Source organism: Sparus aurata, chromosome 10 (assembly GCF_900880675.1).
Source record: "Sparus aurata chromosome 10, fSpaAur1.1, whole genome shotgun sequence".
Taxonomy (NCBI): domain Eukaryota; kingdom Metazoa; phylum Chordata; class Actinopteri; order Spariformes; family Sparidae; genus Sparus; species Sparus aurata.
Genome location: NC_044196.1, coordinates 23,838,296 through 23,862,839, shown reverse-complemented (window position 1 = coordinate 23,862,839; position 24,544 = coordinate 23,838,296). Strand labels below are relative to the sequence as shown.

Here is a 24,544-nt window from a genome sequence, read left to right as displayed (position 1 = left end):
CTGACATGTTGTAGCCAGTTCTTTTAAAGCAGCTACAAACTGGTCTGTAGTCTCACCCGAGCGCTGGCTTCGTTGTCTGAAGCGATAACGTTCAGCTACAACGTTCACTTGTGGTATGAAGAAATCCTCTATGGCTTTTAGCGCCGTGTCGTACTCATCATCAGCGACCGTCAATGTGTAGAAAAGTCTCTGACCTTCCGCGCCCAGACAATGGATAAGCAGTGCGCGCTTTCTTGCAACTGGCAGATCCGACTCTGACATGGCCAGCAGGTAATTCTCAAAGTTCCGTATCCATGCTTTAAGCGGTATCTGCGGTTGTCCGACGTTTTGTAGAAAAGGTGGAGGCTGGCTCAGGTTCAGGGCCGCCATCCTCGTCGCCAATATGTTGTGTCGCTGAATAAGACAACTTTGTATGTCTTTTACTTCACTTTATTTCCAAGTAACAAACGGCGTTGCCGCCACACAGTAGTTGCATGTCAAAGGCATATTCTTCTTCTACGTGAGTCCTGCGCCTCAGGTGTCCATGTAAAAGTATCAGCTCCACGCAGGAGTGCTCACAGGGGCTCAACAACAGCAGCATAGTCTGGTATGAATTTTGAATACCATGACGTGAGCCCAAGAATTGACCTCAGCTTAGGCAGATCAGTTGGTGGAGGTGCTTGTGAAACAGCAGTTACATGTGCGGCATCAGGCTGCAGTCCTTTAGCTGATACAGTGTGTCCAAGGAAAGACAGTTCTGATTGTCTGAAGTTGCATTTTGAGAGGTTTCACTTGAGCCCAGCGTCGTCAATGTGCCGAAGCACAGCTGTCAGACTTTCGTCGTGTTCCTCTGCTGTTGCACCTGAAATGATAATATCATCAAGGTAACATTGGACCCCCTTTCAACCTTTGAGTATGGATGACATCATCCGCTGGAAACAGCTTGGCCCGGATGCTAGTCTAAATGGCACCCGCTTGAAGCGAAACAGTCCATCATGGGCAATGAAGGTAGTTAAGCTGTGGCTGTCCTCATGTAGTGGCACTTGGTAATACTCACTCTGGAGATCTAATTTAGAAAACAGCGTTGCTCCTCTCAGTTCAGTGAATATTTCCTCCATGTGAGGTAGTGGAAAGCCGTCAACTACAACGGACTTGCTAGGCTCTTCTAGGTCCACACAAAGACGTGGATCTGGTCTGTCTTTTCTTGTGGTGACAACTATGGGTGAAATCCATTCAGAAGACTTTACAGACTCTATAACATCCTGCTCTAACAGTTTTGTTTTTAAATCCTTAGACACTGCTTCTCTGATTGAGAAAGGTAGTCTGCGCAGCTTCTGCTCTACTGGCTTTACATCAGGGCGTACTTTAACCTTGTGAATGAAGCCCTTTGCACATCCTAGTTTCTTCTCTGTTACACTTTCAACTGCATAGTTATGCTACATCAGCCCGTAAGCATCCTTTCACAGCTATGGGATTTCCTCCATAGTCCCTAAGCTTGCGTTTTGGCCTTGTAAGAGAAACATTAGTGAAAAGCTCAGTAACAATTGACTCTGGTAGAATGGACACTCTTGAGCCTGTGTCTAGCATTAGCTCAATATCCTGGCTCTTTGACCCTGTTACACTGACTGTAACTGTACACATTATGCTGCTGGAGTCACATGCATCCACATTTAAAATAGTCACTTCTGGGACAGTCTCAACCTCACTCACGTGTTTGCTTCCCCTACAGACTTTTGCAAAATGTCCTTTCTTTTTGCAGGCGTTGCAGAGCGCCTCCTTTGCAGGACATCCTTGGAAGTTAGCAGTGTGCTGAGCAGAGCCACATCTGTAACATGTCTTCCCTTGTGTTGACTGTGAAGCTGAGTGTTGTTTGTGCCTCCCTTTTTTGAACTTGCCATGTTGCTGCGGTCCCTTCACATGAACTGCGCGCACAGCGTCATCAATGGCTCCCTTTCACAGAGTTTTAGGGGCCGTCCAGACGAGAATGCTCTTTTGCAAAAATGCACATGTATTGCATCGTTTTGGCCGGCCGTCCACATGGATCCTGAAAACGCACTTTATGAAAACTGGTCTCAGGGTGGAAAAACCCAAAGAAGCACAGCGAATCTGCATACTTTCCAAAACGATGACTCCATTGCCCCGCCCCTCGACCTCTTGCCTTCGACCTCTGAACCCCGCGACGTGTCATAACAACAACAACAACAATGGCGGACTACATGCTTGTGTTTGTGCCACAGAAGATATTGAGCCTTTCTTGCAACTTACTCGCCTCATAGTTGAGTGTGAGTCGCAGCAGCAGTTCAACCTCATTCACGGTCCACACGAACGATTCTGGTTTCCTTGCACTAGCCATTTTCATCGTCTTCTTGTTGTGCTCGGTTTCTCCGTCTACTGTCTGTTTGTTTACGGCGCGCAAGCTTAATGCGCATGCTCCGTCTCCTCTTCTCCGTTTTTGGTGAATGTCAAGCACCACCTATAGGCTGGAATATGAACTACAGCGTTTTCGGTCATTTTCAGTGGATTCGTCTGGACGCAAATATTCATGAAACGATGCTGCGGAAGACGGAGGAAAAAAAGATTGTTTTTCGCCCATGTGGACGGTCCCTTAGCCTCCGTCACTGCAGTTTCAATCCGTCGTGCTATCGTCAAAGCTTTGTTGAGTGTGAGCGATACCTCCAGTAGTAAACACTCTCTGATGCATGTTGAATTCGTCTCTCCACGATCTGATCACGTATCATCTCCTCTTCCATAGTCCCAAACTGACATGTTGTAACCAGTTCTTTTAAAGCAGCTGCAAACTGGTCTGTAGTCTCACCCGCGTGCTGGCTTCGTTGTCTGAAGCGATAACGTTCAGCTACAACGTTCACTTGTGGTATGAAGAAATCCTCGATGGCTTTTAGCGCCGTGTCGTACTCATCATCAGTGACCGTCAATGTGTAGAAAAGTCTCTGACCTTCCGCGCCTAGACAATGGATAAGCAGTGTGCGCTTTCTTGCATCTGGCAGATCCGACTCTGACATGGCCAGCAGGTAATTCTCGAAGTTCCGTATCGGCGGTTGTCCGAAGTTTTGTAGAAAAGGTGGAGGCTGGCTCAGGTTCAGGGCTGCCATCCTCGTCGCCAATATGTTGTGTCGCTGAATAAGACAACTTTGTATGTCTTTTACTTCCCTTTATTTCCAAGTAACAAACGGCGTTGCCGCCACACGGTAGTTGCATGTCAAAGGCATATTCTTCTTCTACGCTGGAATACCTTGCCTTCCTCTGGTGTTTACTCAAGTTACTACAACTCCTGTACTCATACTACCACCTAGTGTTCAGGCTGAAACATTGAAACATCACACTGTGATACGGTCCAGGCCTCCAGTACAAGATGCAGCAAAGCAGCCCCACAGCATTATGGATCCTCCACCATGCTTAACTGTTGGTAGGGTGTTCTTTTCCTTGTAGGCTTCATTGTGCCATCTGTAAACAAACTGTTGGTGTGCATTGCCAAAAAGCTCTATTTTAGTTTCATCTGTCCACAGAACATTTTCCCAGAAGGATTGTGGTTTGTCCAGGTGCTCTTTGGCAAAGATTAGTCTTTCCTTTGTATGTCTTTTCCTCAGCAATGGTGTCTTCCTTGGCCTTCGCCCATGAAGCCCTGTGTGGTTTAGTGTGCGGTGTATGGTTCTTGTTGAAACCATGACCCCAGACTGTTCCAGGTTGGACTTCAGGTCTTTGGATGTTTGACGTGGTGTTTTTTCCACCATTCGCACCAACTTTCGAAGACTTCTCTCATCATTTTTTCTCTTCCCCCCACATTCAGGGAGGTTCTTGACAGTTCCATGCTTGGCAAACTTCTTAATAACATTACGCACTGTTGAAACAGGGATACCAAGGTCTTTGGAGATGGAATTATACCCTTTGGAGGTCTTTTGTTTGCTAATTATCACACTTCTGATGTCCTCAGACAGCTCCTTTGTCTTCACAATTGTGACAAAGGAACAGTGGATAACAGATGGCTTTTTGAAACACGGAAGTCATCATTCATTGGCTAATTCATGTCACATGGGCACAGACAATTTATCACAGGTGATTCTCATTTGTGATTTACCACAGGTGAGTCACAATGTGGCTCCATATTGATTTACAGCAAAGGGTGCCAATACCAGTGACACAGCAATTGTTGTTTATCATTTGCTCTTTTGTATCAACCATGAGTTTTCTTTACCTCTAACTTTTTACCCTTTGAACCCAGAGTATTTGTGCTTTTGATTGACATCAGTGAGTGGATATATACAGTGTTGTTGTTCAAGAAATATAGTATATGGATTCAGGGTGGGACAAAATATTGATTGCTTCCTCTTAAGATACCATCATTGATGCTTTGGTGCTAAATATCGATATTTTGATTTAAACATGAAGGCATTCTGCAGATTCTCCTGACAAGTTTACTAACCAGAGTCACTACTTCATGACTCCTTGTAGGGGTGTAACAGTACATGTATTCGTCCCGAACCATCAAGGTACTAACGTGACGGTTCTGTGCATGCAACCAGGTGAAGAATATGTCTAAGTTGGTCACAGGCGATCCACACTCTAATCCAGAAGGGAGCGCTTGCAGTATTGCAAGGCTGTATCCCAGCTGCCACAATAGAACAAAAGCAGAAGAAGAAGACACCTTCTATGCACAAACCCAAAACAAGAATGGCGACTTTAAATGACAAGCAGGAGCTAGAAGACCCGTCTGCTTGTTTCAAATCAGTGTGGGAATGCTTTGGGTTCCCAGTGAACTACAACTGCAGTGATGAGCAAGTGGTGGATAGTATGACGATGGTGTGTCGGCGTTGTGAGGCAGCTGTACTGTATGTGATTGGAATTAATATAAAAATTGGGGGGGGGGGTGGACTGGGGACTGCCAGTCCACATCCTGAGCATTGCCGAGGTGTCCTTGAGCAAGGGGACTGGGGACTGCCAGTCCACATCCTGAGCATTGCCGAGGTGTCCTTGAGCAAGGGGACTGGGGACTGCCAGTCCACATCCTGAGCATTGCCGAGGTGTCCTTGAGCAAGGCACTGATCCCTATCACTGCTCGTTGTGCTATATAATAATAAAAAAAATAGCATTTTGGATTTGTTGCTTTTTTCTGTTGTATCGAACTTGTATTGAACTATGAATCCAAAACCAAGTAATGTACTGAACCGTGACTTCTGTGTACCGTAACACCATTAACTCCCTGTGGTGTAACCTTTAGTGAGCCTTAGTTGTATCCTTTCTTTAATCATTCCAACTCCAATTGTTCTGATATCTGGCAGTTCAGCCTGTTGCCAGTTTATGGCTATTCTATATTAGAATGATGGGACACATCAACAAAGAGACTCCAAGCTAAGACTCTTCGCAAATTTTGTTCATTTGTTTCATCTCTGTGTGTTACAGTTTAATTCCCACCCCTTATACAGTTCATGTTGACAGAACATACCGAGTCTTAGATCTGTCCAAAAATGATTGTCAGTGATTGTGTAAACCATCCAAGTATCAGAATATTTCTGATTTCACCATCCGGCGCTACCATTCTTGTCATACTTTGGGTGATGTAAACACAAAGTAATTTTCCATTGAGGCAGTCAGTTAGCTGTAGGCTACATCTCAGTCCTGATTTCAAGCCTAGGTTAGCATAAAATGTTGTAACAGACAGTTTTTATTCACTTTAAACACAGCCAGGTTAGCGGTTTACGCATTTCCAGTCTTTAAGCTATACAGGGCTGAAGACCTCTTCTCATTTCTTTCTCAAACTAAGTATCTTTTATAGACATGTTCCCAGAGTGTTGATCTATTGGCCTAAATTTCATCCTATCAAATGTGTGGATTCAGTTGCTAAACATTGTCTTGCACTGACCAGCGGACGCAGTCTGTGTGTTTGCGATAGTGGCGTTGTGTGCGGTTGTTGATGTGGTAAAGCACAACAACACAGGCGATGAAGTACACTGCCTCGCCTGATGGAAGGAAGTACAGGTTGGCCCGGCAGTCCCGTCCTCTGTAACCATAGCTGGCATGACAGGGTCAAGGTCAAATTCATTTAATTCATTAAAGGATCAGTTCATCCAACAATGACAACTGTGTCACTATCAACCAATCTGCATGTGAAAATTTGATTTGATATGAAATGAAGTGAAAGAATAATGACACAATTTTTGTCTTGTGAACTCCCTCGATATAACACCCACACCTTTACAGTTAATCTGTGACTGATACAGTCCTTAAAGACACTAGACTAGACATTAGAGAGATATTGGCTTGCATGGCTTGACTCCAGGAAATGACCACACATTTGAATCAGCACTGTCTGAATGTAATATAAACCTCATAAAAATGAAGGAAAGGCTTAAAGGGATATTCCGGCGTAAATTTAATCCATGGTCTAACATGCCCCCTCGAGGGTTAAAGTTTTCCGACAGCTAGCTTATGTAGTTTTAGCAACCTCAGAAATGACAGCACGATAACAATACACTGCAGTGCTTTTTGATTGGTTAGAGGCATAGACTGTTTATGCTTCTAACCAAGAAACCGCCATCAAAAAGACACTATTAGCCACAAATAATGCTCAGAACAGCACCAAATTTTAGCAACAGTACAAATAAGGTCCAGCACATAGTTCGAGGCTTCAAACATCCACCGGAATATCTCTTTAATACTGCTGTGGCATTCTGGAAGGATACACCCAGTCCAGCTCCAGTCTTTCAGAGGGCGGCTCCATCTTCAGGTCTTCATAGTTCTGGATGTTAGAGGGGATGTACATGGTTATCGGCCGGCCTCGGATGAACATTTTGATTGACTGTCCTGGAAGACAAACACAGCAGGGGACCAGGAATGTAGCAGTAATACACAGAGGGGCAGACGGAGACAAATGTTTTTCGGTTTACTTCCCTTCTATTCAAACGTACACTTACTGCCATTTATTGTAGATCGTAAATCATCAAATCGTGACCAGGACCTTTATTTACCAAAACAGCCTTTGTTATTTGAATATGGGCCTTTGTGTGTGTGTGTGTGTGTGTGTGTGTGTGTTTGGATTTATAATAGTTGCATCTATGACAATTTTTTTCACAATTTTCTCAACATATGTGCACCCTGATAGCTCACTGCCCTGTGCTCGCTTTTCCTCCTTCCTTGAGTATACCATAAATAGCTATATTTACCATTTCTTATAAAAATATTTAGAAAAACCTCAGAACTGAGCTTCAGATCAATGTTTTTGATCACAATAATAAGAGTTTTACAGAAACATAAACCTTACATTATTAAACTTCAGTCAGCTACCCAATGAGGATTGTCTTTATCAACTGTACAGATATTAACTCATTTTACTCGTATATAGAAGTATATAATCTGTACCGACTACTGGTTTCAGAGGAGTGCTCAGTGCTCACTCAGCCCTACTAAAAAACCTGCAACCCACAATCTGCCCAGCACTAGCAGTTAGAGACTAGCTGATGATCATAGCGGAGCATTTAGCAGCTAACGAGGCAGATACTTCTGTCAGGAGTTGGTGAAGTCCAAAAACAAAGCTAAAAGAGTGAATATTGGACTTGCATTCACCAGATAGTTGGACGTGCTAGATGTTTAAATTTACAAACTGTTTTCCAGAGGTATCGATTTAGCTAGATGTGCCAAATAAACTGGCAACTGAGCAGGTTTTACTTTATTATAAACAAAATAATCCCATTGTAATTATTTTCTGTCCACCTGATGAATCTAAGTCCAACATTAACTGTCAGTGTGGTTTTAGTGGTCATCTGCCAATAGACAAGTGGAAACTAGAATAGAACACTCAATATAAAAGTGTCTGTGTGTGACTGGGCTACAGTGAATGGGATACTGCCAGGAAAGTACACCACTCTCTGATGACCTTCTGGGCATAAAAACAGCTAAAGATACAAAGTCACAAAATAGCAGGTCTACCTTGGCTGTAGGTTCCTCTTCTGGACCCGGGGGATCCTGTGTGAGCATGAAAGCACAAGGTTAGCCAGACAAATAAACAACTTCAAGTCACAGCTGATTCCAGCCATAGCTGAACTAACTTCCACTTTAGAAATCCCCAAGGAGCTATTCCAAGTTTGAAAGGGGTTAGATCTATGAGTTTTGAATTTCAAGCTGGGTTATATCTTCCTTTTCCAGTTCTTTTTGGGATGTAACTGGCTCTGTTACATTGGCAATTGTTTTGTACTTTTATGAGATAGGAGGGTGAAGTCTGAGCAGACTCAGGGTCTTCTGTCTGTGTGTCGGATCATGAAATTAATGCACCTGATAAAAGGCCAGTAAAACACCTTAAGAAGACTTACCAAAACATGAACCTCTGTGGCAACAACAGAAGTCACGAGATAGTGAGGAAACAGGGAGACATTAATCAAAGCTAAACAGGGCAAGAAGAAAAATATAATTCCTGCTGTGGAATATGCCAGTTTAGTTTGATCCAGTAAATGACAGTAGACGATAACAACATTGGTCACAAGCCGGTTTTTGGAATATTAACAGATGAGATATAAATGAGGCCTCAATATCAATATAAACAAGGCTATTACTTTATTTCTGATTTTTTTTAACATTTATTTTAAGCTTAAATGTGTAATTTGTCAAATATGGCCAGAATTCAAAGATAGTTTCAAAAACACAGGGGCAGCATATCACCAGAGTAATTTATGACTGCTGCTCTTTGCTGGTTATCCTTGGCTGTAGCTAGCAACCGACAGCTAATTAGCTCATGGCTCAGTTAGCCGTGGAGCCAGTGGCCCTAGAGTTTGCCTGGACTGGAGCAGGTCATCTCCGTGACACAATACTTAGGTGTCTTGGACATAACATCAAGACTGTTGTTTCTATACACTGTCAGTTTGTCTGTTTAACATTTGAAACTAAATCTCTGGCCACATCTTAAAAAACAACAGACTACAGATCAGCATCTTCTCTCAGACCTTTGAATTGCCCTGTGTTGTTAAATAATAAATAACTGAACTGTAACCTTTTGAACCAATGTCTAGTACCTATTTCTAAACTCAAGAGAACACCAATACAATTTATAATGTAAAGTATAAACTTCTTTTTGGTAATAAAACAATCCCAAATTAATTAAACAATTCAAACAGACATTAAAGAATGACATGTTCGTTTGATGGTTTGTGAAAAAATACACTAAATGTTAGCTGAACTATAAGGACAAGAATCAAACACTGTTTTAAACTGGCAAACTTATGATCAAAGAATTTACAGGAAGACCAGGGAGACAATGGCAGCTTCCAGTGAAAGCTTTTGATTTTCAGTTTTAGGGACAGATCTGGGGTTTTTACCAGAAGAGTATCAAAAATAGTTAACTCTTCAGAGACATTTGAACTATGTCCTCCTACATTTTCTGCCACTCTCTGCTGTCAGCAATCTAAATGGCAAGACTAATGCCAGGCACAACTATAACTCAACAAACAAGACTTCGAAAGACATGTAGAATGAATGAAAGGCAAAGTGAAAGAGAGCAACTTGAAAAATGTTTTTTGACAGCCTCCTCTGCAGAGCTGGCCATCCATCATTCAGTCAGGCGAGTTGGAGTGCTGTGGCCGCTCGGCTAACCACAGTGCATGTGATTCCAGGCAGCACCCATGACCAAAACTGGCTCTGCAACATTTGGCTTCACAAGAAATCAAACTCATAAAAAAAGTGTTGGCTGGTTTAAATAGGGAGGGGAAATGTTAGGCCACAAAGATAGCTAAAGAAAGCTGGAGTAAAGTAGTTTCCCTAAGGTGGAAGTCTGAAACAACTGTACAACTCCCCATAATTTTCAGTAATTAGTCATTAGTTACTACTACACTATCACTGACCATGATCTTGTTAACCATTCACACATATAATACGTCCGTTGGTAGAACAGTTCGTTGTTCTCAATTTTTCATACTGATGAAGACTCAGGGCTCTGAATATACAAAACTGCTGTCATAATAAAGTAGCATTTTCACAACAATCTCTCTAATATAGCCACTTCTAATCAGAACATGTCTGATGAAGTTGCTCTGGGGAAGAGTTGGAGGTGGGGTGAAATCATGGATACTACATTAACACACTCAAGGAACTTTCCCTTTCTCTTTCTCTTTTCGAGCAGGGGTTTGATTCACTGAACAGCCAATCAGATTGATTTCTGTCATCGATGGGCTGCAGCACCAATTCAAATGCCCAGATGGCAGATTAGAGCCGACTAGAGCCAACGGCCCATATCTTGGATGGCGCTTAAATGTGCTTGACTGTGCTGAAACTGTGCCTTTCATGATAAAATTGACTTATGAGCACCAATTTAATTTAAAGAGTCACTATTTAGGGCTTTTACTGCTACAGCTTTACTTGGTCTGGTGCCGCTTATAGCAGCTAAATAGTTTTATATATTTAGTTAGGAACTTTCTTGTTAAGAGTAAGATGAGACAGTTGACCAAAACAAGTTGGTTTATTTAGCTTCTTTATGGGATGAATATATCTGAATACCTACAGATAATGACATAAAAAATCTGGACAAACGTCAATAGGATCCATGTTGGAGTTTACCAATGAATTCAGTTAACTGTGCAGAAATGGATATGCTACTGACGTTACTGCATCTTTTTCAGTGCTAACCCATTCCACTAGCTCAGGGTTTAAGGCATTTAAATAGTATAATGTTGCAGATCAAATGTGATTCATTTCATTTGATGTATTTCCTCTCCTGAAATAATGAATACATCGAGACAGATACACTATTTAGTTTTGACATTTTTATGGAAATTGTTGACATGCACTTTAATCGCTGCCTGGACTGTGATGACAGTGATGATGGCTGCTACGGATGACTCTTAGGCTGTTATTGTTTCTGCCTAGCTAATGTTTTTTGTGTCTATATGTTCTTCAAGTTTTCAAAGTCTAAGTTTGAGGCAGTTGTGCTTTAAAGCATCTGATTAAAAGAGTAAAGATCAAGATGAAAGAGTGTGTCTCATACAAGTGGGACTGTCACCAAAAACACCTCTTAGAAAAACTGAACCCATAACCATGACTCTAAATTAAAAGGTTCCTGAGACTTGGTATCATAAATGTATCCTGCATTAGGAAGACTATTACAATAAAAGGACTTCTCATGTCATGTACAACTGAAAACGACACAGGATTTGTTCCAAGCATCACCTCTCAGACAGTTCGGTGTCATGATTTTTTGTTCAGCACAGCTCACTAGTTTTCTCAATTTTACATTTATTATAAGAACAACACCATAAAGCATTACCTGTTGCGCTTATACTGCCAAGAAAACAGGTTATTACAAATCAAATATTACATGTTTTTCCTAATTTGAAGCACAAATTGATATCTCACAAAAACAATTGCATTTGTGTTTTGTCCATCAGTAGCACATACTGTCATTTTAGTCTTTTTAGTCAAGATGGACCCTGTGGTTGCTGCTGCTAAGAGTGTTTTTTACATCAATCAAAGAAACATGCAGAGCTGCAATTTTGTTAAGTGAACTTGCAACACAGATCTGGAGCCAGATTACAGCACCTAAAGAAAGAATTGTAGCTGAAGCTGTTTTGCCATTTAATAAAATCACATGAATATCCGAGCATGTTTCACACGAAGAACACTCCAATTAGTGGAAAAATCATCATATTTATAGACTATCAAGCCACAGTGATTAACATCTTTTGTTGAGCAACATAATTCTTATCTTACGACATCTGTAATGTGAGAGAGTTGGAGACTGTGTCCTTTAACACTCTGTATTGTAGGAATGACGTTGAAAAACAGGGCTTACCAGAGGCAGACTAAAGGCCAACACTCATAAAAGCTACGCTGACCACAAATGTGGTTTGTTGAGAAATGCACTCAATTTTGCAAAAACGGCTCCATATGAGTAAGAAGCTGCCTGGGAACAAGCACAGAAGTATAGCTCAACTGAGGCATTTCCAGCATTGAAGTCAGGATGAATTAACCCTGAATGAAAAGTCCCTATAACAAAATGACATGCAATAATGATCCACGATAGATGGACTAAATCCATGCAGCACATCTCTCTTTGTTCCTTTAAGGATTAGAGCTCTGTTACAGCATAGACTCATTGGGAAAAATATCCTTGCTTGGCTTTTTTTCGTCTTCATTGCTGAAAAGGGGTTCTGCCTATGACAGAAATCATCAGCATTGGAAAAGAAGGGCACATTTTAGATTAATATCAGCCGATTTTGAGACGATCACTGCCCAGGTCATCTTTCCACCCAAACTGACCAAACAATGTGAAATCAGAGACCCACATCTCTATGGAGCCCTGTCTCCTCCACAACATCCAGGATCGAGCTGTTGTACTCGATAGGCAAGCTGTGTTCTGAGCCAAAAAAAGAAGGTACAAAGAACATAACCCTAATCCTAATCATGATATGACACTGAAATGGAATGCAGGGAAACCTGGTTTATGTGCAGGTAAATGCATGCAGGTGTGACTTTGTTTTTGTAGTTAGTTATCTCAACAGCTTCTCCTTCTGATCATCTATAATGGAGGCTGAGAACAACAATAGTTTACTGCTGTCAAACCTAACTTCACTTTCATTACAGCATGTTCTTTAGCATCATAGTTTTTGTATGACTGACTATGTAAACATAATATTGTGATTAGTTATAAATAATTTGATATACAAGCAAAGATTATTGGCATGCACAGATTGCTTGTTAAAGTTGCAGCTCACAAGAGAAAATTAATGACTCTGTGTGTACACTTTGCAGAGCGCTGGTCCAATCAGTCTCGTACACGCCCGATTGTCTAAATGGTAGCCCACTTTTTTTGGTCTTTATTATAGAGGGGATTTTTGTAGGTGTGTATGGTATGGAAAGTCTTTCACAGACATGCAGCGAAAGTCACTTGTTACAAGTCTTGTGCAATTCTCATTTTTCTTGGCCAATTCAAGTCAAGCTCAGTCCTCCATTAAGGCAAGACAGGTCCAGAGGGATTTATTTTCTGTCAAGTCAAGTTACAAGTCATCAAAAGAGTCAACATCTCCGATTAAATAAAAGACAAATACAAGAAAAAGAACAGAGGGCGGCAGTGGTTCAGGGGTAGAGCCAGCGTCTTATTACTGGAAGGTTGCTGCTTCGATTCCCCTGGTCTGCATGCGGAAGTGTCCCTGGTGTAACAGTAGGAGTTATTGAAGCGCCACTAGGTGGCGCCTCCTTTTGTTAAGTGGATGATGTAACCTGTACCTAGAAGAAGAGTTGATGTACTTCCGCTCCACCATGCGTAGCAATGCCGCCAGCGGAGTGAAGACCACCCTTTTATTTTATTTTATATTGTGATATATAGGTGTAGGATCCTCGGCCTATGTGTGTCAAGGCATGTATGCATGTGATAACTAGTGCCGTAGCGACCTGGCTTGGTATGGTCTGTAAGTTACAGTGGAATAAAAGTATGTGCGGAAATCTCACATGTTGCCTGCCGTGTATGGAGGACCAAACCTGACATAAGTATAAATAAATAAATAAATAAATAAATGCATAAATGCATAAATAAATACATAAATAAATGCTGAAATAAATAGATAAATGTATAAAGAAATAAATGCATAAAGAAATAAATGCATAAATAAATGAATAAATAAATAAATGCTGAAATAAATGTATAAATAAATAAATAAAAGTATAAATAAAAGAATAAATGCTTTTTATTTATTTATACATTTCTGTTCACCTACATGTATTTATTTCTGTATTTCTGTATTTCTGTTCATCTACATATATTTATTTCTGTATTTCTGTGTCCATATGTAAATGAGGAGGTAGGAGGTCCTAACCTCAGTCAAGAGCATGATTGGTCAAATCGGAGAGCCAGACAAAAGCAAACGATTCCTGATCTCAAGCCTTGTTCTCTGTAACGTTGTAAAACAGCTCCAGTTAGCTTAATGGCCTCGACCAGTGTGACAGGTTAACTGGCGTTCATTTTAACTTGCGAGGGTCCCAGATGTGCTGGTGGTGTGGTTTGAGAATCCTGTCTGGAGTGCCATGTCCGCTAACCAGGAAAAACATTCTGCTCATCGCTCCAAGTCATGTATATGTGTATTCGTTTTGACGTGGCTTGAACACTTCTATCCACACGGAGAAGCCAGGGCTGCGACTTGCAAACCACTGCTAGACGAGCGCTACAGAGCATAAATCGTCCAAAAGTCGGTCTCATATCTTTGTCGTGAATCTCTGTACTCTCAAACAACTCATGTGTGGAACAGTATTAAGCATTTGTTCACGCCGAGCGGCTCGAGAGCGGCGTGGACACCGCTGTTAGCAGTTAGCTGTTAGCTTTTAGCTGCTCGCTGTAGCGCTAAGAGCGTAGCGTCCAGGTTAACTGTTGACACATCTTACCACCGAGAGTGAGATACATGTCTGGGCTTTCCTATGAACCATTGTCGCTACTGGTGTTTGTATCACAGGTTGATCTGGACGTCTCACGATTTGCCACAGCTGATTGACCTCACGCTGAGCTCGGGCTGGATGTCAACGTACTCTGCAGACTGTTTGACCAGCAGGCTGTATGACAGTGTACAGTTTTCACACTGACTTAGCTTCAGCTTAATAACGATGTATGCGGCTCGGAACGATGGCTTTAAGCGACCATTTGAACAGTGCGGAATGAAAAATGCCCGATGGTAACCGGTGTCACAAGGTAACCTGGACGCTGCGCTACAGCGAACAGCTAACAGCTAACAGCTAACATAAGAGCTAAAAGGGGTCTCCACTTCGCTCTCGAGCCGCTCGGCGTGAACAAATGCCTCAGCCTGTTCCACCCATGAGTTATTTGAGAGTACAGACATTCACGACAAAGATATGAGACCGACAAAATGCACTTTTGGACGATTTGTGCTCTGTAGCGCTCATCTAGAATACACAGAATGTTTTTTCTGGTTAGCGGACATGGCCGAGCTGAGGACCCCTCTCTCTCCAGACGGGATTCTCAAACCACACTACCAGCACACCTGGGACCCTCGCAAGTTAAAATGAACGCCAGTCAAATTCATAACTAAACCAGAGCTACATGAACAAATGTCAACAACTGCAGCTAACAGCTAACAGCTAACACTAGCGCTGCTAGTAAGGCAGAAGTAGTAGACCCTCATCGAGCACACTCCTGTAACCAATCATGCTCTTGACTGAGGTTAGGACCTCCTACCTCCTCATTTACATATGGACACAGAAATACAGAAATAAAAATATCTAGGTGAACAGAAATACAGAAATAAATAAATGTAGGTGAACAGAAATACAGAAATAAATACATGTAGGTGAACAGAAATGTAGAACTAAATAAAAAGCATTTATTCTTTTATTTATACTTTTATTTATTTATACATTTATTTCAGCATTTATTTATTTATTCATTTATTTATGCATTTATTTATTCATGCATTTATTTATTTATACATGTATTTATTTATTTCAGCATTTATTTATGTATTTATTTATTTATGTATTTATTTATGCATTTATTTATGCATTTATTTTTTTATTTATACTTATGTCAGGTTTGGTCCTCCATAGCCGTGTCGTTTGAGCTAACCGGAGCTACCGCCACTGAAAGCGGACCATAACCTTCCCCTACACCGACCACGTTAGACTGGGCAAGATACTGAAGCCCAAACTGCTCCTTGCATGGCAGCCACCGCCATCAGTGTATGAATGTATGTATGAATTACTGTAAGTCGCTTTGGACGAAAGCGTATGCTAAATGCTCTAAAATGTAAATGTAAGTTATGAGAGTTGCCAAAATGACTTGTCCTCAGGAATCTGTGTTAAAGCTAGGGTCTGTAATGTTGTTCAGAAACACATTTTGTTATACTGGGTGAAATGGTCCTTCTATCCTGAGAGTAGTCAATACATTATGTATTCAGAAAAAGGAACGAAAATAATCGGACCTCTGTGGCAGCTGCAGGACTGAGAAAAATCTGACCAATCCGTGCTATCCGGCCCGAAAAGCACGGATTGGTCAGATGCAGGGATTGGTCAGATGCCTTCATGTCTCGTCCTCTGTCACTCCCTACGCCCGCGTACGCGTCACGTTTCACTGTTGCTGGAAGTATTCAGCACACTCCCCTGCAAAAATAGGGAGTTGCAGGAGAAAAGGTTCCTTTTTTTACAATGGCAGAGAAAATTCAGCCAGCATTACTCGTAACAGCTCAACCTGCTAATAAGGCAAAGTAAAGAAAGCCTGAGGCAGAAAAGGCTGCAACAAAAAAGGCTCTAGATAAAGAAAGAAGTCGGACCGAGTCAACATCGGTGTGGCATTTGATCGGTGGAAACAACTGGGGCATGTGAAGGGCCTGAAGAGTGATGCAGAGGTTGCTCTCTTTCTGTTGGACAGGTAATTATTTGTTTTGTTTCAGGGGGATTTGTTATTTTCATGAAATATGTTAGGTTTGCCAACTTGGCTACGTTTGTAGCTCGTATTAGCCCAATGCTAATGTTAGCTTCTTTGTGTGTTGTTGTGAGTCGGCCCAATTTCCACTGGATACCAGTCCGCTGCGTTGCGGCTCTGATCCGGTTTTGCTCCGCTGTCTGGCAATCCCCACCGGTTGCGGTTTGAGTCCACCACTGCGCAGTACGGTAGGCAGCTGGCGTCAGGAGGCCGAGGAGTTCCCAAGATAATCACATAATCACTCGCAACCGCAGTTATAGGTCATTTGTGTTATTAAAAACAACAACACGAAGTGTTCCCGACCGAAGGATTAGCAGAAGAGCTTGTGTTTGTCTCTTTTTTGAGATTTGTGTGCTGGTGTCAACACTGAGTGTTTTATTTTGAAAAGTAACCGGATGTTGTTTGTTATTTTGGCGCTTGACTTCCTACTGCCAGATGCGTGTTCAAGTTTATGGGGGCGTGGCTTTGGACGGAGCACTGACAGGGTGGAGAGGGGGGGTTGAACTTAGAGGAGGTGCCACTTTCAAATCTTGTTAGCTCTCTTGCTAGCTCTCCAGGATTGTAGACCCTACCTTTAAATATCTAATAAATTCCTTCTCCATTTGGATAAAGTAGTACACAGTTATGTCAATCTCAGTTTCAGGCTTACAGACAAAAGAGAAAAGTCAAAATATGAATCACCTGCACTGGCAACCAGGTCCTTTGCCCGACTGTGGAGACAGAAAACAACTGTGTGACATAGATATACAGTATGACACCATTTCATAAAAATTTGGCTTTTATCCTTCAGTCTTTCACTCAAGTATCACGTACTGTCTCACTGCAAAGTTTTCATGGGAATGGAATTTTATTATTATTCATAGGGGCCATCAGTGTTCCAGCAAGCGTGTCTTTGATGAGATATGCTAGGCTGCAAAAGGCATAGGAAAATGTGAGCTGTGTGACTACAGGGTGACAGCTGTGAGTGATGGCATCGTGGCTCACTTCTCTAGGCTGGGGGAGCGGGTGAGGAGGTTGGCCGAGGACGCAGCCTTCTTGTCCAGACGTTTCCTCTGCCTCTCTGGGTTTCCTAGTTTCTCGCTGTTCCTACGAACCCTGGAACACCAGAGGACAGAAATTAGAGTCAGCTTCCAGGTAAACACTGGCTGTATGTCCACATACAGACACTATTCCCACACAGATAGATGCACCGACACCACTATTTAGCATGCAAAATTTAATTCCCAACTTTCTCACACAATAAATCTGATTTGATACGACTTGGGTCATATTTTTTTAGTTTTGGCTATCATTACTGTAATAATATTGTACTAAACCAAAGTAACTGACCTTTTTACTTTCTGCCTCGATTAGTTACTGTTGCAATGCCTGCCAACCTTTCCAGTTTAGCACTGCACATATGAAGCTTACTGTGATCGTGGTGGCAGATGTACCATCGAATTGTGTTGCACTTTTTAAATGCATAGTCATTTCTGCCAGTAGAGCATCTAAAGAAATCAAAGAGGTGAGGATTGATTTTAATGCAAAAATTCTATCTTAAAACAGTGGTCTTTGATTTCAGACATAGAAGCAGCTTTTGAATTCCCTGCTAGCTATTCTACTATTCTATTCTATTCTATTCTATTCTATAGCTCCTCTTGGCCTTCGGTTTTGTTGGCTAAGATGACAACTGTCACTGGCAGATCATATCAGGTTCGTTAACTTATTAACATCAAATCCGTGAGTTAGTCAAAAACTCGGTCTAAAACATTAAAGACTACAGATAAAAGCTCCGAGGCAAAAAGTCAGCATCCCCCCTAGTTGATTACTAATTTAGAAGACATGTAATTAAAAGAGCAGGATTGTTGCTGTACAGGGTACAGTTAGTAAGTCGTGGTGTCATAGTACACTGATATAAGAAAACATAACTAGCACCATTCAGATGTTCAGTCTAATAAAGTCAGTCAGAAAAGTCAGAAAAATAACCATATAGGTTGATTGCAGGTTATTATGACCCCATGTTCACATTTTTTAAGCAGCAACCTGTGGTGGCTGTAGTTATTATTACAGCAGCAAAGCAGGAAGTCAAGTAGAGTACTTATAAAATAAAGAGCACTGGGAGTCCGCATAGAACAGGGACTAGTTGGTTGGGTCAAACAAGCAAAGGACTTCCAGCAAGGAGACTGCTGTTGTCCAGTGTAAGGCGACTGTGAGGTATTTTAACTTACTAACATAGTTAACAAATACAAAATGTAATTGAAGTGCTGTACATAACATAAACACATTCATATTTTAATTAACATAAGTTAATCAAACTGTTCAGTTGTTATGGAATAATGAAATACACTTATAATAAACTTAGATTAACCCTGGCCTACAACTAAGACTAGCTCTTTGAGTGGCCTTCAATGAATATCCTTGTCGTATTGTGGTAACTTAAAGAGGAGATCGTTGGTGAAAATAACTTAATTCTAAAAGCTGTGCTCATACTGAGGGTCTGACTTCAACAAGGACTGATGAACAAGGACAAACACAAACACACTATGTTCTATGCCTTAATTAAACTCTTATCCTCTCTGAGGATTTCTTGCGACACACCCCATTTCCTGATGACATGCCATTGTACCGGAAGCATCACCAGAGGAAGTGTTGCAGAACTAAAAACAGTGTTTGTGTCTTTCTACGTCACTGGCCTAAGATCTAGGAAGTGAAACTCAGCTGGCAACAACCTCTCCTCCCAAATCTCTGTAGTACCAATTTTTAAATAAAGTGGCCGAATGTAGAGAAGTCAGCATACAGGCACAGCTTCCCGAGTACCGCTTAACAGAGGGAGACTTGAACTTATGTTACCCATCACCAATGAAACCCTCTTACAAGTCACAACAAGGAAGCTCATGCACAGGTAAACAAAAGCAGCTCTACTCTGGCACAGTGCTTTTGAATCATGATTAGAAAGATAATCATTTGAGTTCAGAGAGTTCACAGTGGAAAACAAATCACAGCATGCAAGAAATCCTGGATTTGTAGGAAGGAAGAGAATGTAAAAGGAATGATTAGTGTAGAACTGCATTGAAAAAAAACTGCAAAAACCAGTTGAATTGCAGATAGTGGCACTGTGTCAACTTTACACATCTGCATCTTCTTACAGAACCATCAGCTTTAATTCTTTGTGGTTACAATGAAGTTGTACCAGAGGAACACTCTGTAGGTTCTTTGAATTCTGTATTAACTCTGATGTTTTCTGTCTGAACAGATTTCAAAACAGTTTCTGTTACATCTGCAGTCTTGCAAACCCCCTGACCTTCCTCGTTGAGTGTATATGTACTGTAAACCTAACCCTGCCCAGCACATTTTGTACGTTATGCTGTGTTCAATTGCCCTCACATCACATTTTCCATTTGGCTCAACTTCTGTGTGCCTCGAAGCTAATCTTGGATATGTCACTCAGTATGGACAAGTGCCTCCATTATGTTCCAATACAGCTTTATGTTCTCCTTGCCCCCTGTTCAAACACAGGGAGAAGAGAACACATGGAGGCTGGAATGAGTATGATGACAGAATGTCATCTCCCCTTAGGTTTCCTCCTCTAACACAGCACAATCACACACTTGCAACCTGAGGCTGATGGTTTTATAAGGGGTTTGCAGCACAAATGGGATTTCCAGTCACACAAGTCAAAATTAGAACAGCTTTTTGATTCATTCATTAAAGCCATGCAATTACTCGCAACAGAAAAAATTATTATGAAGATGGTGTTAAAAGGGTGAAAAGGGGGGTGGTGGGATAACGCACAGTTGTTTCTTCTCTCCTTCCTGGATGGGGGACAGGGGACCAGAACGGGAGATGAGGTTCTGCTCTGAGGTTCTGACTGAGGCTGAGCCAGAGCCTGGCTCCTCTGGTGAGCAGCTTCCATCCTGGAAGTCCTCCCTCTGGAGGCCTCTGATCGTGGTGGGCTGAATGGGCTCCTCTACTGACGACATCCAACTCAGCTCCTTTTCCTGCTCTGCTCCTACTTCTTCATCTTCCTCCTGCTCCTCATCCTCTTCCAAACCGGGGACACGGTGGAGCTTACCCCGTGTCCCCTCAGCCGCAGGCTCCCCTGGTGGGAGGGCATCCTCTAGCTGCAGGCTCTGAACCCGCCGAGGAAGAGGGACTTGCTGAGTGTCCAACCCTGGAAGGGTGGGCTCTGTCTGAGTTGACCTGTCCAGTGTTGCTGGTCTGGGTGATGGCTTCATGGACTCTGAGCCTCCCATGTGGCCATTCGTATTGGTCACCATGCTGTCTGACAGCTGGCTAGAGATAGTTCAAATGTCGTGGTCAACACAAAACAGTCATAATCATACTACACATATTATATGAACACAAACTGACTTCTTAATGGACTAGCATGCCTCTGATCTAGAAAGTTAAGTTGAGTACATCAAGTGACATAAAACAGTGATGGTCCCTCATCATCCCTTTTGTCCTTTAAAGCCCAAGTAAATCCAGTACCTGGGAGCAGAGTGGCGGATCGTGTCAACGCCGGAGCTTGAGGACAATTTTCTGCTGCTGATGCAACCATCTGAGCAGCACACTTGGTTCAGAACTCGTGCAGCACCCGGGCTCACTGGGTGGGATTAAAATGATTATTAGTTCTCTCTGAGTGATACTGGAGCACTATGTAGTACCGCAACGCCTCGTTTATAATGGTATGTTGACAATGTAACATAAGGCAATGGAGTAGAGATATCATGTTGAAGATCACTCACCTGCAATAAGCTGCTGTTTCAGTATTGGTAAGAGCTGATCATGGAGGCGGATCCTGCGCAGGGCATCAGCCAGGGAGGATTTTAGCAACGTGATCTCGTCCTCCTGTGCCTGCAGGCGCACTTCCATCAGAGACACTCTGTCCGGGAACTCAGCACTGCTGTCTGCCGACACGTCTTCTATAAAGAACCCAGAGGGGTTAGAAAAGCAGAGCTTATTGTACAAAACTGTGAAAAGCCAGTGAGGAAGATGGTAAACACAGTTAATTGATTACAATGACTTAAGTAAAACAATAGAATCACTTTCTGTTAGCATGTGTAAATTGGAACATGATAGTAAATATCTTTGATTTTATCTTTGGATAAGAGTTCATCAACAAATGTAAGCTGACACAAAAAGATAGCAGCAACCTTTCTAACTCGCACTGACAGATGACTAAAATTATAAGGAAAAAGTTCTGCTTTGTTACAACATACTAGTGTCATCTCCCAAAATTTCCCACAGTATTTGGTTTTTACCACCAGTTGGTTTCAAATCACACCGAAGTGCTTTGAAGTAGCCATTGATCGCTGCTATATCTTTTTCTGCAACAACTTAATCTGTAATTTTCCATTTTATATCACATTAACATTTTTAACATGTTAATTTTAAGGTTTAATTTTTTATATAGAGTCCCATTTTAGCATTGCCACTAAACACCTGCATTGTGCGGAGATTTTGGCCAGTCCTCATTATTTTTTTCAGACTGTTCAAAGTTTAAATCTGGTTTTTGCACCGAGGTTATAATTAGGCTTAGGTTAGGGTTAGATTAAGGGTTTGGATTAGGCATTTAGTTGTAATGGTTATGTTAGGGTTCGAGGCTAGAGAATGCATTGCCTAGGGTCCCTCACAAGCATAGAGAGACAAAATGTGTGTTTTCTGGCATGCTGCCTGTTTAGACAGGAGATTACAGATGTTTAGAGGGTTGTTCTCAAACAGAGGATAGTCCAAAGCCTGTAAAAGACCTTATTGTGTGTTGTGTAGAGCTGAAGTTCTGGTGTGTGTCCGTGTGTGTGTCTGTGTGTGTGTGTGTGTGTGTGTGTGTGTGTGTGTGTGCATGCATATGAATTACATAGCTGGTTCTGGTCCAAAACGAGTGTGTGAGTGTGTGTTTTCCTGCTGATTACTCAGCCACTCAATTCTCACTCAGCCATTTTACATGTTATTTCTGCACTACAGTCCAACTATGCACAAACTTTAATTGACCAAGAACTTCTGCGGAGATGGTCTGCCCACTCAGTAATAAGTAGGTAGAAGGTCTTCAGACACTACTCCTCTCTGCAGAAATCCTGTGAAGTCCTGGCGACTCAGTGACTAACAGTTGAGATCCACAACCTGGAATTACACTGCCAGATATTGTAGGCTAAAGCTCCATTTCCACATGGATCAAAATTCTCCAGCAATAAACAGACAATACTCTCTTGCAAGGCTTCTTGGTCAGGGCTTACCATCTATTGAACTTGTAACGTGGGAGGTGAAGGGGAAAGTTATAGTTCGCTTTGAATGGTGGTAGCTCCGATTAGCTTAAAGACACAGCAGGCAACATGTGGGATTTCCGCACATACTTTTATTCCACTATACAGACCATACCAAGCCAGGTCTCTACGGCACTAGTTATTACATGCATACATGCACTGACAAACACAGGCCGAGGGTCCTACACCAACACATCACAAAAGAAAGTAAAATAAAAAGGGGTCTTCACTCTGCTGGTGGCATCGTTGCACATGGTGGAGCGGAAGTACACCTGCTCCTCTTCTAGCTACAGGTTACATTACCCACTAAACAAAAGGAGGCGCCACCTAGTGGCGTTACATTTAATAACTCCAACTGTTAAAAACTTTACCAATGGTTAAGCAAAGGTTAGGATGTTCTTACACCATATGACTATCGTGAATTCTCAAATCATGGTTGGGGCTTTTACTTACATCTTTACTACAAGAGAACTAGGCCCTTACTAGAAACAGGGTTTAATTCTGATTTTCCTGTTTATTAAATACAAATATTCGTTTTTCAAAGCCCTTTAGACACAATGGAAAGGGATGACAACAACTTTAGTCAATGTTGTGTAGTAGTCAGTATATAAAAGTTGGATATCAGAGTGATTTGTGACAGACCATGACGCAGATTAGGGCTGCACAAAAAATCGTTCAAAAAATCGCGATCTCGATTCACACATACACGTGATCTCTCATATCTACACACAGCGATTCTGAAGCATTTTATATCTCGAGCTGAATCACAAACAAATGCTCCTATTTTCCTCCCGGATTTTTTGAAGCGCCCCCAAACGCAGCACTGCCGCTGCCTCCGCCAAGTACTAACGGCTGCGGCCGGCTGCAATACTAAAGTCTGCGGCTGGAGGCGGGGCTTGACCGGCTGGACATCAAGCCCCGCCCATGACACGCACGTCACACGACCGGCTGGACTGTCAAGCCCCGCCCATGACACACACGTCACACGCCAAGCTCTGCCTAGAGTGCACTACGTAATCGTGGTTGGTTCAGGGACAGTCGGGGTTTCGGAAACTCGGTAGAAACAGCGCCTGGATGGAGGATTTTTCCCTACTGCTGTACATTGACTAAACGACTATTTGACTGAAGATTGATCTAAAATTTTAATAAAACTTTAGTGAACATAAAAACTTTCTTTGCAATGTCTTTTGCAGCGACATATTGTGTTTTTGCTATTAACAAATAGGTTTGTCATTGTTTATGTCATTAATGGAAACCCGAGAACAGCAAAATGCAGAGAAGTGAGTGATTATTTTATAGGCTACATAAATTATCATGTAGGCATCATCATTCAGCAGACTGTACAACAATCAAAGAAAGCATTATGTAATTGTCCTATCTTCTAATGATGTAGGTCCACTTCTCACCTATACAGCGTCATGTCCTGTATTGATGTGTCATAGCCTTTGTTACTGTATGTGCCCGTTTGTGTGGAGTGTATTTTGGGACTTTTTCAGCTAATCAAGGGCAGTGGTTCTCAGCTGACTGGTTAAGTAAGTAAAAAAGTGCTTCCCTTTTCATGGAATATCATGATGATAGATGATTGAAAAAACGCCAGTGATAGAAAATAATGCAAATCATTACCAAAGGAATGTTTCTATTATTTCGCAACAATGAACAGACACTTCAGATCAAACTATGAAATCTGTTAGCAGTAGGGCAGGCAAAAAAAAAAAAAAAAATATATATATATATATATATATATATATATATACATATATACATATATATATACACACACACATATATAATATGGGTGCAGCATTCAAGCAGACCAAGCTATTTCCCTGTAAAAAAAAAAAAAAAAAGTACAATTATTATCTATCCTGCAGTGAAGAAAGGGGAGATGTCCACCACTGCCTTTTTTTCTTGATCC

At 41.8% G+C, this 24,544-nt stretch overlaps 1 protein-coding gene across 6 annotated transcripts in view; it reads right to left on the bottom strand.

Moving 5' to 3' along the window:
* Positions 1-24,544, bottom strand: part of eml3 (EMAP like 3) — a 122,633-nt gene that overhangs the window by 30,685 nt on the left and 67,404 nt on the right. For 3 of the 6 annotated variants that reach the window (XM_030430683.1, XM_030430681.1, XM_030430684.1), the window contains exons 3-10: positions 21,118-21,294; positions 20,861-20,975; positions 20,162-20,662; positions 17,375-17,485; positions 17,072-17,100; positions 7,918-7,953; positions 6,675-6,795; positions 5,855-6,004 (exon numbers count right to left, since the gene is read on the bottom strand). In XM_030430683.1, coding sequence (XP_030286543.1) covers positions 5,855-6,004; positions 6,675-6,795; positions 7,918-7,953; positions 17,072-17,100; positions 17,375-17,485; positions 20,162-20,662; positions 20,861-20,975; positions 21,118-21,294 — 1,240 coding nt within the window. Of the gene's footprint in view, positions 1-5,854; positions 6,005-6,674; positions 6,796-7,917; positions 7,954-17,071; positions 17,101-17,374; positions 17,486-20,161; positions 20,663-20,860; positions 20,976-21,117; positions 21,295-24,544 lie in introns of those variants that run through there. The other 3 variants (XM_030430682.1, XM_030430687.1, XM_030430686.1) reach the window with 3 other exon arrangements.